Source organism: Plecotus auritus (genome assembly GCF_963455305.1).
Source record: "Plecotus auritus genome assembly, chromosome: 6".
NCBI classification, from domain to species: domain Eukaryota; kingdom Metazoa; phylum Chordata; class Mammalia; order Chiroptera; family Vespertilionidae; genus Plecotus; species Plecotus auritus.
In genome coordinates, this window is record NC_137773.1 from 91,132,114 (window position 1) to 91,148,250 (window position 16,137).

General features: G+C 43.6%; 1 protein-coding gene and 1 pseudogene across 2 annotated transcripts; one reads left to right on the forward strand and one right to left on the reverse strand.

Annotated features, from left to right (window-relative positions):
• Nucleotides 1-3,678: 3,678 nt before the first annotated feature.
• On the reverse strand, nt 3,679-4,406 carry LOC308251190 (proteasome subunit alpha type-3-like; annotated as a pseudogene). Its single transcript has one exon. The product of its transcript is annotated as a proteasome subunit alpha type-3-like (transcript).
• Nucleotides 4,407-7,430: 3,024 nt separating this feature from the next.
• Nucleotides 7,431-12,779, forward strand: LOC308251744 (uncharacterized protein; the record flags this gene model as incomplete). Its single annotated transcript, XM_080675455.1, has 4 exons — nt 7,431-7,490; nt 8,356-8,482; nt 9,146-9,206; nt 9,833-12,779. 4 exons carry the CDS (start codon nt 7,431-7,433, stop codon nt 11,391-11,393), a joined length of 1,809 nt encoding a protein of 602 aa, XP_080531581.1. The 3' UTR covers nt 11,394-12,779.
• Nucleotides 12,780-16,137: the final 3,358 nt, after the last annotated feature.

A 16,137-nucleotide genomic window follows, 5' to 3' on the forward strand; every position in this document is an offset into this window, starting at 1 on the left:
TTGAACCACCAACCTTTTAGTGCACAGGATGACACTCAACCAACTGAGCCACACGGACCAGGGAGAGATTCTGTTTTTATTCAGTCTTTTGACATTTTAATTATGTTGTGTCTTGTTATGAGTCTCTTTGGGTTTCTCTTGTTTAAAAATTTCTTTGCCTCCTGACATAAATGTCAGTTTTCTTCATCATATTAGGGATGTTTTCAGCCAATATTTCTTCATATAGATTCAATCTCTTTCTCCCGTCTCCTTCTGAAACTCCTATAATGCAAATGTTAGTATGCTTGATGTTGTTTCAAAGGTCTCTTAAACTATCCGTGTTCTTTAACATTCTTTTTACTTTTTTACTGTTCCGATTGTGTGATTTCTATTATCTTGTCTGCCAGATTGCTGATTTGTTTTTCTGCATAACCTAATCTGCTGTTAATTCCTTCTAGTGTATTTTTTATTTTAGTTATTGTATTCTTCAATAGTTTCTTATGTGTTTGTTTTTTTTTAATCTCTTTGTGAGCATTTCCACTGAGTTCATCTATTATTCTACCATGATTTTGTTGAGTATTTTTATAGTCATTGCTTTGGATTCTTTATCTAGTAGATTGTCTGTTTCTGCTTCATTTAGTTCATTTTCTGGAATTTTGTCCTTTTCTTTAATTTGGAAAGTATTCCATTGTCTCATTTCGCTTCTCTCTGTTTGTTTCAGTGTATAACATAGATCAATTATGTCTCCCTTTTTAAGAGTGGTTTTGTGTTGAAAATGTTATATGGGCCCCCTTGGCACAATCCCCATGGGTCACCAGAGTCAGGTATTCCACAGGTGTCTCCTGTGTGAGTTCTGTGTGCCCTTCTGTGTTACTTTGGTGGGGATTGGTGTGGGTATTACCAGGGGTAGGATTTTTTCTCATGCTGACTAGTCACTAAAACTTGTCATGACTGATTTGGGTAATTGTGTACAGGGGTTGGCCCCATGGAGCAGGAGTCGCTTTGATGGGTGCTGGCTGAGTCCCCCCACTCAGTGTGTCATTTGTGAGGTAACTTGGGTGTGGCACTCCTGTAAGACAAAGCTGGTTTCCAAGTATGCCAGCTCTGAAGCCTGTTTAGAGTGGTTCTGCTGTGGCTGAGGCCAGCTGCAGATTGTGCAGGGCCTAGAGCTGCTTGGGTAGGGGCGAGGTCAGCTGCTGCATGTGCCAGGTCTGGGTCGCTTGGAAGGGACTGTGATGAGAACCAAGGCCGGCTGTTGTCTGGTCCATTGTTGGAACCACTTGGGACGAGGTGCAGTGCTAGCTGATGATGATTGCCACTGTGGCAAGGTCGGATCTACCTTTGGGAGTAGTATTATTAGAATGGTATACTTGTTAAAAGACCTTGGGCAGATGTCTATGTTGGATCCTGTCTTCCCTTAGAGCAGTGGTCAGCAAACTGCGGCTCGCGAGCCACATGCGGCTCTTTGGCCCCCTTGAGTGTGGCTCTTCCACAAAATATCATATGCGGGCGCACATGTACAGTGCGATTGAAACTTCGTGGCCCATGCGCAGAAGTCGGTTTTCGGCTCTCAAAAGAAATTTCAATCATTGTACTGTTGATATTTGGCTCTGTTGACTAATGAGTTTGCCGACCACTGCCTTAGAGTGAGGCTGTGACAGAGGCTGGGGTTGCCCTGACGGTAGGAGGGGAGTCTAATGGCAAAAAGAAAGATTGTATGGTATGAATAAGGTGTGCCTATTTGATGGTCACATCTTTTTTTTTTAATAATAATATTTTAATAGATTCTGTGATACCTTTTTTTTTTTTTTTAATCCTCACCCAAGGATATTTTTCCATTGATTTTTATGGAGAGTGGAAGAGAGAGAGGGAAAGATGGAGAGAAACATTGATGTGAGAGAGACACATCAATGGGTTGCCTCCTGCACGAGCCCCAACCAGGGCCTGGCCAGGGAGAAGCCTGCAACCGAGGTACGTGCCCTTGACCGGAATCGAACCCGGGACCCTTTGGTCCGCAGTCCGACACTCTATCCGCTGAGCCAAACTGGTCAGGGCTGATGGTCACATCTTAAAGAGAAGTTATTTCGGAGAGAGAAAGAAAGAGAAGAGATTGGGAAAAGCAGCCAATCGACGTTGGGCTCAGTTCACTCTCCTAATACCAGGGAGCTTACCAGGACCCTTAAGTACCTCTGCTGCTACTGGCTCTGCATCTACTGCAACAGAGATTCTGACCCCCTGGTTAGTGGGGACAATAGTTATGGCCTGTCTGTGGCATAGTAAAGGGACTAACTCACACTGGACTCAAGCCTCAGGTCCTTAAATTCTATATAGCAATCATTTCCTAGGCGAGGCCTCTAATCTTGATAGCACTGCTTTGAGGCCCTCTGAAGGGAAAGTTTAATGGGTACCATGCTAGAGAGACTGCACATTCATTCCTCTGATGTCTTTATAGTGACCTAAAATATAAAACAGGTAAGGGCTTGAGCAAAAGAACAAAAGGAAAAAGGCATTGAACATGGTTCAGAATTTGACTTAATTGGAAATTCAAAATATACGGAAAGAATTAAATAAAAAAAAAATTAAAGGTCACTCTTTGGACTTTGAGTCTCTAAAAATAATTTCAGATTGTTAACCATTATCTGTAATGCAGTGGTATGCAACCTTTCATGCAATTCTCATGTAATTTGGTTTCAAGTTACAGTTATACCTGGGATCTCAATAAATTAAAGCAAGGTACCCCCTGATCTTAGGGGAATTGCTGAAATAATATAAAGGAGAAAGGGGTATACTTCACGTAAAAATGAAAAGTCTGCCTTTGACTCAAGGTCATAGCATCCATTCTCCAAAAATATCCATGGTCATGAGGAAAGCTCTGACCCAAGAATCCATTTATTAAAATTAATTAAATTAAGACTTCACCACTTCCAAATTGGCTTTACAAAATTTGACTTTATGGTCTTTACCGCTTAGTAATGTTAGTTAATGTGACCCAGTGTAAATTAAAAAGGGCCTTCAAGAACTGAAAACTGTAATAAAAAACCTTTTAGAAAGAAGTCATTATCTCCAGTTATACTTTGAACAGCTGAATTTTGCCTTTTTAAACCTGGAGAGAATGAATGACTTCTCACACTGGATTACTAAAACCTTGAGGTTGTGTTCATACCAAATAAACCTGTATTTCCAGTTCCCGACATTATCAAAATTACTGACCCCTTCTACTCATTAACTGGTACGGATTCTGTTATCATAGATATGGGTAACAGTGTGTTCTCTTCAGTGCCTATTTCAACAGCCATTTAGCACAGTTGGGCTTCACCTTGAAGGGTCATGATACATCTTTACCTGGTTATTCTCAGGAAACCTCGACACCATTATCACAGCACACAGTCTGCAGGTCAGATATAAGCTGCATTTATCTTGCTCCGGGAGAACAGGTATGACATTAACATGTATGTCATTCTCCTTGGTGGACATTCTTTTGACATTCAGGACACACATACAGTGAAAAAAGGGGCTTATGAAAGGGAGATGGACGACTGCCCAAAACATATGAGGCCCTAGTGCCTTCATTACTTTTTTTTTTTTTTACAAGACAAAAAAATTAAAAAAACATGGTTCCGTGGGTATGTAGTAATCCAAGGGGCTAAATAGTTGCATTGGGACGGTTTTACAATTTTAAAATAGATGCTGAAGTAAAAGTTACATATTATCATTACCTGATTCATTTTCTTCCTTAAAGATTCTTTAGCCTATTTCTCTGCATCAACCTTTATATCTTCCGGGATAGTTTTTGTCATCCTTTAGTTATTTCACCAACCCAACTCAGCTCTAGTTCAGCTTTATCATTAACTTTATTAAGTACCATGGAAATGGTTTTTGTAACTTCTATAACAACATCACAGCAGGCCATTCTGTTCATCTGAAGCTTTTCTACTTCTGTCTTCCAGCTTGTCTGGCTTTGCCAGTAACATAGCCCCAGTGACCATATGGAATACCCGATGGGTCAGTCACGCACCATCATGTAAGACTTTAACATGAAACCGCGGGCAGAAGTTCTAACAGCACTGGGAAGTGTGTATGCCCAATATGTATGTCCATACGTGGCCACTCTGTCTGCAAGATGTTTTAGTAACGCTATAGCCAAAGTTAGATCTGAAGTTGCAAGCTTCTTCTCTTGCAGTGTCTGCTAATGAACGGGCATCTGAGGACAAACCTGCTACTGCCATTCCAGAATTTAAAAGTCGTTTTATGGAACCTTCTTCATAAAGTTTAGAAAGGACTAATTTTTGTACCTCAAAGACAATGCCATTCTTACATCTGATTCCAATAGCTCTACTACAGACTTCATATTATATTCAACTTGCAATACTTTTCCAGTGAGCAGATAATGTGGAGACTGAGACATACTTGGTACCAGTGGAGCTCATGTTGCTAAAACTATCAAACCATGTAGGACTGCAGAGTTTTTAAACAACTTTTTAAAAAATATGTATTTTTACTGATTTCAGAGAGGAAGGGAGAAGGAGAGAGAGATAGAAACATCAATGATGAGAGAGAATCATCAGCTGCCTCCTGCACACCCCCTACTGGGGATCGAGCCTGCAACCCGGCATGTGCCCTTGACCGGAATTGAACCCGGGACCCTTCAGTCCACAGGCCAACACTCTATCTACTGAGCCAAACCAGCTAGGGCTTAAACAACTTTTTAAAAAAGAATATATTTTTATTGATTCCAGAGAGGAAAAAGAGTTGGGTGGGGGGGGGAGAGAAACATCAATGATGAGAGAGAATCATTGATCGGCTGCCTCCTGCATGCCCCCCACTGAGGATTGAGCCCACAACCCGGGCACGTGCCCTTGACCAGAATCAAACCCGGGACCCTTCAGTCCACAACCCGATGCTCTATCCACTGAGCAAAACTGGCTAGGGCAGTGGTGGGCAAACTCATTAGTCAACAGAGCCAAATATCAACAGTACAACGATTGAAAATTTCTTTTGAGAGCCAAATTTTTTATTTTTTTATTTTTTATATATTTTACTGATTTTTTACAGAGAGGAAGAAAGAGGGATAGAGAGTTAGAAACATCGATGAGAGAGAAACATCGTTCAGCTGCCTCCTGCCCACCCCCTCCTGGGGATGTGTCCACAACTAAGGTACATGCCCTTAACCGGAATTGAACCCGGGACCCTTCAGTCCGCAGGCCGACGCTCCATCCCCTGAGCCAAACCAGTCAGGGCAAGAGAGCCCAATTTTTTAAACTTAAACTTCTTCTAACGCCACTTCTTCAAAATAGACTCGCCCAGGCCGTGGTATTTTGTGGAAGAGCCACACTCAAGGGGCCAAAGAGCCGCATGTGGCTCACGAGCTGCGGTTTGCCGACCACTGGACTAGGGCTTAAACAACTTTTTATAAACAAAATGCCACAGCCTTCCTGACACCAGGAAGAAATACTATAGTTCTATCAGCATCCACCACATTATCTAGATTATTTTGATGTTTGTAAGGCAACATATTCTTTGTTTACAAATATACTTAAGCCTGTTTGTGCTGTTAAAGTCAAATTGCCCACTTAGGATGGGCAACTTTAGTATAGAAAGCTCTAGAACAGTGGTTCTCAACCTTTCTAATGCCACGACCCTTTAATACAGTTCCTCATGTTGTGGTGACCCCCAACCATAAAATTATTTTCGTTGCTACTTCATAACTGTAATTTTGTGCTGTTATGAATCGTAATGTAAAAATATCTGTTTTCCGATGGTCTTAGGCTTTACAGCAGCGGTTCTCAACCTGTGGTTGATTTTTTACAGAGAAGAAGGGAGAGGGATAGAGAGTTGGAAACATCGATGGGAGAGAAACATCGATCAGCTGCCTCCTGTACACCCCCTACTGGGGATGTGCCCGCAACCAATGTACATGCCCTTGACTGGAATCGAACCTGGGACCCTTCAGTCCGCAGGCCAACGCTCTATCCACTGAGCCAAACCGGTTAGGGCTCCATCATTCATTTTTAATTGACAAGTGTCATTTATATTTTTTCTGATGAATTCTTAAATTTTTCTTTCAAAGTAGGTGTTCTCTGAACAAATTCTGTCAGTTTTAATCTCACAACCTTTTTATTTTCCTGTACTTTTTGAAGGATAATTTTGCTTGACACAGAATTCTAGGAGAGTGTTTCATTTCTTTCAAAAGTTTAAATATATCATTTTACTGCCTTCTTGCCAGCATATTTTATGAAGAGATGTTTGACTTAGTTCTATTTTTGTTTTGTATTTGTAAGGTGTTTTCTCCTCTGGCTTCTTTCAATATATTCTAATTGTCTTTGATTTTTTTTTTCTAATTCAGTATGAAACTTGGGTGTGCACTTTTGCTCTTTCTTATGGGTAGTGTCACGTGCGTTTTTTGCATTGACTGCTATCTATTTTTAATTTTATGAAAATTGCTACTGCACTGACTTGTTTCTACCTTCCTTATTTTTTTAAAGTTATTCCCATGATGTGCTTTCAAATTTTTGTTTAAAGCAGGCTTACCTAGGGTTTATGGGTCTTGCCTTCTATCTTATTTGTTTTCTCTTGTTTTTGCGTTATTCTTCACTGAGACAGATTTTTTTCTTTTTTAAGTACTGATTGTGTTTAGAACAAAGTATTTGGGCCATATTTCAAAATACTGGGTTCATTTTCTCTTTCCAAATTCTGGAATCACCAGATTGCCCTGGGACCAAAATTATAGATCTAAGAATAGAAAATGATTTCCAGTTTTTGTGCTTTTTTTTTTTTTTTTTTTTTTTTTTGAGATTGAGAGAATGACATCCTCTTAAGTTACTTAAATTCCAGATCAGAAACTTGGAAGTCTCTGACTCCAGTCATTGATGATTAACTGCTGACCGCTTTAATACTTCATAATTTATTTCCCCCATGTCTTTACATCTATCTGATGCTACAGAAGAGCCTTCATGCTTTGTCCTATAGGGTAGCAAGAAGTTGACTACATGCTAGCTCCACCCTTGTGTATGAACTCTCACCTTAGTTCCCTTTCTAAACTCGGTAAAACATGTCCACACACCTTTTCATGCTCTCTCAAGCTATTTCATGTCTGCTTGAGAGGGCTGCCTTACTTTCCCCAGAGACACCAATTATGAAAGTTATAAGCCCTTTCATACCCTGTTAGCAATGTGTGGTTTCATCAGCTGAGGATTTCTATGCCCAAGGGTTGAGTTATCATGCTCCTTTATTCAACAAGGGGACTAAGAATTGACAGAAGGATAGGCATTGCCTAGATACCTTGTGTCCAATTGCCTACAGTATTCAGTACAGTAACAAGCAATCTATTATACCACATAGCCTAGGAGTGTGGTAGACTATGCATACCAGCGAAGTTCGTGTATGGTGTTCCTACAGTGCCAAATTCAATTAACAACGTATATCTGGGTGTGTCCTTGTTGTTAAAGTGGCACATGACTACCATTTTAGCTCATCAAATCATACAGAAAGAGAAACTGAAAACTAAAACTGTGGTAAATATTACACAAGGAAAAGGCACTGCTTCTCCGTAGAATATTTTCATTACATCTGATTATTTGTAATCTCCTGGAGGACTTTAACCAGGTATGGTCTGCTGCATATTGATAAAACTTGGGTTCCCAAGGGCCACATGTATTCTCATGTTTGGTGATAGGAAAGCTTCTTGTTCTTTAATACATTTTCTTCATTGAAAGCAGATTTGACATTCGGGCTTAGGCGTGCTGTCAATTGGGAATAATAAGAAAGGAGCTGAATCGGTTTTTCTTTCAAGGCATTGATATTATTAAAATAATAATGTTTGCCTTAGCCGGTTTGGCTCAGTGGATAGAGCGTTGGCCTGAAGACTGAAGGGTCCCAGGTTCGATTCCAGTCAAGGGCATATACCTTGGTTGCGGGCACATCCCCAGTGAGGGGTGTGCAGGAGGCGGCTGATCGATGTTTCTCTCTCATCGATGTTTCTAACTCTCTATCCCTCTCCCTTCCTCTCTGTAAATAATCAATAAAACATATTTTTTTTAAAAAATAGCTTTCTCTGCCATAAAAAACAAGTGCTCTTTAAATAATAATAATGTTTGTTTTACTTGTATAGACTTTTGTCATTTCTCAACATGCTCTGTACCTTGTTATTAGAGAAATAATGATGTGACGTGATCATAGTAAAAATGTGTAAGTAATTTCCATGTGTTCATGATGGTTTTAAATTTATGAGGAAGTGTGGAAAGGACGTTTCTTTGATCAAGTCATAAAATAAATGATTGGAGATGATAGAATCATATGTAACCTTCTTATTAATGGATTCTAGATTTTCAGGCTGTCAACTTCACAAACTTTACTCTGTACATATATGGATTGTTTTAGGACTCAGTATCCTTTGAGGATGTGGCTGTGAACTTCAGTCTGGAGGAGTGGGCTTTACTGGAGTCTTCACAGAAGAAACTCTACAGAGATGTGATGAGGGAAACCTTCAGGAACCTGGCCTCCATAGGTAAGGATGATGAGTTCTCTTCACTGGCTCAATTAGAGCACAAGTTTCTTTGTTTTTCAGAGAGGAAGGAAGAGGGAGAGAGAGAGAGAGAAACATCAATGGTTTCTCTCCTGCAGGCCCTACACTGGGCATTGAGCCCGCAACCCAGGCATGTGCTCTAACTGGGAATCGAACCGTAACCTACTGGTTCATACACTGAGTAGCCAGATTATTATGATAATAATAATATACACTCAGTGTATATCCTATATAATAAAAGGCTAATATGCAAATTGACCCCTCGACCAGGAGTTCGACCAGCAGGCAGTCCGGCCAACCGCCCATATCCCCTCCCCCTGGCCAGGCTGGCTGGACCCTACCCATGCACGAATTCATGCACCAGGCCTGTATGTATGTATTGAGTGGCCAGATTATTATGCGTTCAGAGATTATTATGCATTCAGAGATCATAATAATCTGGCCACTCAGTGTAGGTCAATGTTTAACCACTGAGCAACACCAGCCAGGCACAAGTGTTTTTTACCCATCAGCATTTTCTAAGATGTATCATTTGGGAAGGAATGACATTGACAAATAGTTACAGCTCATCATAGAAATAGTATGTACTAATTTTTAAATAATTTCTAATACTTTGGAATTATTTTTCTGGGTCTGCTTCTTTAGGTAACAAATGGGAAGATCATGACATCAAAGATCAGTACAAAAACCAGAAGAGAAAACGAAGGTGAGTCACACTTACAAGAGAAAGCAGTGTCTCATGTAAAAAACAATTGAAATTTTAAAAAGAAACAACCAAAGCAACAGCTTCTTTAAGTGTATTACATCTTAGGAGATGTTCACCAAATTGCTTTCTTATATATGATATAAATGATCAGTGTTTGCAAAATACTAGTAGATTAGGAAACAGCATTATTAAACCCTGTATATGAATATCACTGTTTTATTAATAGCAAGGGTAAACTTGTCTTGCAGAGCCTTCAGTATATTAAACTGTAACACCTCGGGCAAAACATAAAACCTACACTTTCAGTGTAAATCATACTAATATACTTCAAATATTTTACTGATCAATACAAAGTCTCTAATACAGTGGTTCTCAACCCTCCTAATGCTGCGACCCTTTAATACAGTTCCTCATGTTGCGGTGACCCCCAACCATAAAATTATTTTCATTGCTACTTCATAACTGTAATTTTGCTACTGTTATGAATCGTAATGTAAATATCTGTGTTTTCTGATGGTCTTAGGTGGCCCCTGTGAAAGGGTCGTTCGTCCCCCAAAGGGACCCACAGGTTGAGAACCGCTGCTCTAATAAAAATTCATTCATGATGTGTTTCTTGTTTTTTACAGAAGTTGTATGTTGGAGAGAATCTGTGAAGGGAAAACGGTTAGTCATTGTGGAGAAAACATCAGCCTTATTCCTGATTTCAGTCTGAAGAAGAAATCTCTTCCTGGAGGAACACCATGTGAATGCACAATGTTTGACAAAGCCTTTACAGATCATTCATCCCATAGTAGTCACACCAGCTGTCACACTGGACAAAACTCTGAGTATCAGAGATGTGGAGCGAAGCCATATAAATGTAACGTATGTGGGAAAGCCTTTAGTTATCACCAGTGCTTTGAAAATCATGAAAGAACTCACTATGGAGAGAAACCCTATAAGTGTAAGGAATGTGGGAAAACCTTTATGTGGCTCAAAATCCTTCAAAAACACATGACCAAACATAGTGCAGATGCTCCTTATAATGGTAAGGTGTGTACAAAAACCTTTAGTTCTTCAACTTCTCTTCAAACAGGTGAGAGAACCCATTCTGGAGAAAAGGCCTATCAATGTGAAAAATGTAGTAAAACATTCAGGCATCCCAGCCAACTTCACGTACATGAAAGAACTCACAGTGCAGAGAAACCATATGAATGTAGGATATGTGGAAAGACCTTCAAATATTTCAAATCCTTAGAACCACACAAAATGACTCACACAGCAGAAAAACCCTTTGAATGTAAGGAATGTGGAAGAGCATTCAGACATTACAGTTCCTTAGAAATACACAAAAGGTTTCACACTGGAGAGAAGTCCTATGAATGTAAACACTGTGGTAAAGCTTTTAGTTATCACAGCTCCCTTAAAGGACACATGAAAATGCACACAGGAAATACTCCTTATCAATGTAAGGAATGTGGGAAAGTATTCACTCTTGTCAGGTCCTATCGAAATCATGAAAGGTACCACAGTGGAGAGAAGACCTATCAATGTGAAAAATGTAGCAAAGCGTTCATGTATCCTAGTTGTCTTCGAAGACATGAGAGAACTCACACTGAAGAGAAACCATATGAATGTAGGATATGTGGAAAGTCCTTCAAATATTTCAGATCCTTAGAACCACACAAAATGACTCACACAGGAGAAAAACCCTATGAATGTAAGGAATGTGGAAGAACATTCAGATACTACAGCTCCTTAGAAATACACAAGAAGTTTCACACTGGAGAGAAGTCCTATGAATGTAAACATTGTGGGAAAGCCTATAGCTATCCCAGCTCCCTTAAAGGACACATGAAAATGCACACTGGAAATACACCTTACCAATGTAAGGAATGTGGGAAAGCATTCACTTGCCTTAGTTTGTTACAAAGACATGAAAGAACTCACACTGGAGAGAAACCCTATGAATGTAAACAATGTGGTAAAACCTATAAAGATCACAATAACTTACAAACACACGAAAGAAATCATACCGGAGAGAAACCCTTTAAATGTAAGGAATGTAGAAAAGCCTTCAATTGTAACAAAAACCTTCAATTACACGTGAAAAGGCACAATGGGAACAAACCGTATAAATGTGAAGAATGTGGGAAAGCCTTCGTTGACGGCTCATCTTTACGAAGGCATAAGAGGATTCACGAATAAAACCTAGTGAATGTAGCCCTAGCTGATTTGGCTCAGTAGATAGTCAGCCTGTGGACTAAAGGGTCCCAGGTTCGATTCTGGCCAAGGGCACATGCCCGGGGTTGCCAGCTCAATCCCCAGTAGGGGGCATGTAGAAGGCAGCCAATCAATTATTCTCTTTTATTGATGTTTCTATCCCTCTCGCCCCTCTCCCTTCCTCTCTGAAATCAATTAAATTATATATATATATATATATATATATATATATATATATAACCCTAGTGAATGTGAATAGTGTGGGAAAGACCAGTTATTCCTCTTCTTTCTGGAGGCATTAGAGGACTCATTGGATAAAACCATGAAGGTAAAGAGTGTGAGAAAGGTTTCATTGGTCTATATATTTTTTAAAAATATATTTTTATTTATTTCAGAGGGGAAGGGAGAGGGAGAGACAGAAACATCAATGATGAGAGAGAATCATTGATTGGCTGCCTCCTGCATGCCCCACACTGGGGGTCCAGTCTGCAATCCGGGCATATGCCCTGACTGGGAATCAAACTATGATCTCCTGGTTCATAGGTTGATGCTCAAACACTGAGTTACACTGGCTGGGATGGACCCACATCTTTATATTTGAAAACTCTCACTGAAAGGAATAGTAATGTAAATAACCTGATAAGGGTTGATGGAAATTAATTTATGTATAATGTTCTGGAAAATGTTCAAGGTTAAAGAGTTGTTTTGAAAATTGTAAATATTTTTGTTTACCAAGTTTCTTTTAAGTGTGTTATTAGGATGTGGATTTCTAATACTGTTGATCCTTGAACAACTCAAGGATTAAGGGCACCAACTGCCCACATACTGCAAAATCCTTGTAGAACTTAAGCCAGTCCTCCATGTGGTTTCCCAACCACACATTGAAATGGCAGTTCATCTTTTAAAAAAAGTGTTTGATTGCTGCTCAGAAGTGGATACTTGCAGTTCAAACCTATGTTGTTCAAGGGTCAACTGTAATTTCTTTTAGAAATGAATATTACAATGAGGTAATTCTGGGACATGACTTTCTACAATATTACATATTAATTGATAGATCCTCCCTTCCCCCAACTGGTGGGCGGAGTTAGGATGTAACCTGCGTCTGCTGTCGGGACATCCCCGAGACATTGAACCACCAATCAGCGCGTGCCGAGTGCCCTGGGCCCCACCCCTTCCCGTTCTGCCCTGGGCCCTACCCCTGCCTGTTCCTCCCCTCAAAAGGCGTGTTCACCACTGCACATGTTGCTGTCTCCCCAGTCTGCGAGGCAGTCCAGCTGGGTCCTCCTTCTCCTCCCCCTCCTCTAATCCTGGTTTTTCTGCTCTCCTCCATAATGAATCTCGCTCGTTAGTGCAAAATAAACTTCCTCTTTAACATGCCTTGGTCTCTGACTCCCGTTTCCTGTGCCTCGAACCTTACATTTGGTGCCGTGAAACCCAGGAGGGTGCGAGTATCCCATTTGACCGTTCATGGTCCAGGGTGCCCCCCTCTTCTCTCCTCGTGGCTCGGGACCCTAAGGCTCCTCCCCCCCCCCCCCAGCTCGGCAGCGTTAGCGTTAAGTCCCAGCCCGTGTTAATTCCTGGCGGTTGTTTTTCTGGCGTCTCTGTCCATAAACCGCGGCCCGCGTCAGAGATTGCCTTCTGGGCCCCTCCAGGAGGGGTTCCAAACCTGGGGAGGCAGTGAAGACGTTCCTGCCCCCCTCGGTTCTCCAGCCTTTTGGCCTCCGTCCAGACCCCAGGAAGTAGGGGAGACGTCCCCTACTGTCCCTTGGGTTCCCCGTCTGTATCCTTGGCTGGGACGCTGGTCCTTAGTCTCTGCTACCCAACCCCAGGTTTTGGTATGGGCAATCAAAAATCTAAACCAGATCCTAAGACACCTCTAGGGTGTCTCCTCACCAATCTGGCTACTTCTGTAATGTGGCATGGCCTCAGTATGAATTGGAATGGGTCCAGATGACCCGAAAGTGGGACTTAACATCCTCACTGACCTCACTAATTTCTGCCGAAAAGCCGGGAAGTAGCCCGAGGTCCCATATGTCCAGGCTTTTTTTTTATCTGTGCTCCCATCCCTCCCTCTGCTCCTTCTGTTCCACAGCCCAGGTTCTCCTAGCTCGTGAGAAACCTCCTCAAACCGGTCCTCAGCCCCTCTCTCTGTCTTCTGACTCTTTCGACCCAGCCGATCTTTCATTTCCACCCCTCTCGCTTTTGCTGCCCTGCCTTCTGCGCCTTCTCTTCCTCCTCTTCCTTCTTTGCCGTGGCTGCCCCTTTCCCAGCCGGCGGCCGCCGCTGCAGGAGCCACCGTCGCTGCCTCGGGCCGCGAGCCGACCAGAGGCCCCTGCGCAGCACGAGAGCCACCCGCCCGCTGTCCCGCCAGCCGCTCCAAACAGCTAAGTGAGATTTCTGTTTTGGTTTGCTCTTCCCTTGTGTATTGTGAGCAGCTGCCATGTTGGCCACATGGCTTGCCGTTCCCATGGGGGCTGCCATCTTGAAACGGCAAGTCCTGCCCCTCTCTGGCCACATGGCCTGCCGTTCCCATGGGGGTCACCATCTTGAAATAGCAAGTCCAACCCCTCTCTTTAAATAGTTACTGAGGCCCTGACCGGTTTGGCTCAGTGGATGGAGTGTCAGCCAGCGGACTCAAGGGTCCCAGGTTCGATTCTGGTCAAGGGCATGTGCCTTGGTTGCAGGCACTTGCCTGGTGGGGAGTGTGCAGGAGGCAACTGATCAATGTTTCTCTCTCACCGATGTTTCTGACTCTCTATTCCTCTCCCTTCATCTCTGTAAAAAATCAATAAAATATATTTAAAAAAAATAGTTTCTGAGACCTCCCACAGCCCGCTCCTGCAAGCCCGGCCTGATGTGGCTGCCTGCTGCCGCGCTCCTCCTCCTCCTCCGGCCCACGGCCCACCACCTGCTCCACCACCCCCTCCCCTAATGCCTTCTCAGACCCAGGTCCGAGATCCAGTGAATACGGCATTTAAGGTTTTAATGCCCATGAGAAGCAGGCAGAGTAAGCCGCCTTCGACAGGTGAATCTGCAAACCCATGCCTTGGTAGCAGCTCTGAGGCCAACGGCAGCCATGCATGGTCCAAAGGGGACTGTGTGTGGTGGGGGTGCAACGAGAGGACGAACGCCACCTGGAGGATGCTTCAAGTGCGGAAACGAAGGCCATTGGGCAAAGCAGTGCCCTGGCCCCTGGCTCCAACCAAGCCCTGCCCGGCATGCGGTCAAAACGGCCACTGGAAAAGTGACTGCCCCTGGAAAAGTGATGGGCCCTCTGCATCTCAGCCTAGAGGGGCCCCCCTTCCAGGTCATGATCCGCCGCTGGCCATGATGGGACTGGCTGAAGACTGAAGATGCCTGGACTCGACAACCCCCATCACCCTTGCCGAGCCCAAGGTAACGCTCAAGGTAGCAGGTAAGCCAGCCTCCTTTCTGGTCTATACGGGGGCTACCTTTTCTGTCCTGCCATCCTTTTTCCGGGCCACTCTTCCCTTCCACGATCTCGGTCATGGGTATTGACGGCAAATCACCCTTTAATGCTCTGAAAACTGTTCTGGCCTCAGCGCCTTCTCACCCCGCCCTCTCCCCAACTCCACCCTTCCTAGAGAACAACTTTCTTGCTGGCACAGGCTTATCAGAAACTTAGATCTCTATCTCTAGGAAAAAGTGTCACTTTTGAAATTCAAGCAGTTAGAGGCCTGGAAACAGGCTTCAGGGCCTGTTCCCTCCTCTCCCTGCCTTTTCTAAATATTTTAAATAGCATACAATACTGAAACATTAATTGCTAGACATGTTTAGAAATATTTAATGGAAGACTGACAGTTGACCAAACGCAAGCAATACGAGACCTACAGCCTCCCACTTCTGCAGAACAGATCTTGTCCTTTCTAGGGCTGGTAGGATTCTACCACCATTGGGTCCCAAATTTTGCTCTCCTAGCTAAGCCCCTATACCAGGCCGCTAAAGAAACACCAGTAGGCCCCCTCTCCTCACCCTCCCTCATTCTCCAGGCTTTTTCTAAGCTCCGGGATACCCTTCTGGCATATCTGTCTCCTCTCCTCTCCCCTCCTCTCCCCTCCCCTCTCCTCTCCTCCCCTCTCCTCTCCTCCCCTCTCCTCTCCTCCCCTCTCCTCTCCCCTCTCCTCCCCTCCCCTCCCCTCTCCTCTCCTCTCCCCTCCTCTCCCCTCCCCTCCCCTCTTCTCCTCTCCTCTCCTCTCCTCTCCTCTCCTCTCCTCTCCTCTCCTCTCCTCTCCTCTCCTCTCCTCTCCTCTCCTCTCCTCTCCTCTCCTCTCCCCTCCCCTCCCCTCCTCTCCCCTCCTCTCCTCTCCCCTCTCCTCCCCTCCCCTCCCCCAGACATCTCTAGGCCTTTTTAACTATTTACTGATGAGAAACAGGGAATAGCTATGGGGGTCCTCACCCAGCCCCTAGGCCCAGCCTTCACCCCCGTAGCCTACCTGTCCAGACAGCTTGATCCCACGGTTCGGGGATGGCAGCCCTGCCTCCGGGCTCTGGCTGCAGCCGCCGCTCTCACCAAGAAGGCCCAGAAGATCTGCCTCCAGCAACCCTTACAGGTCTTCTCCACCCACAGGCTACAGGATCTTCTGTCCCACCGATCCTTATCTCTCCTTGCCCCCTCTTGCATGCAGGAACTCCATCTCCTGTTCCTCGAGAATCCTGACATCTCCCTAACTCAGTCCCCCAGCCCTGAACCTGGCCACGCTCCTTCCCG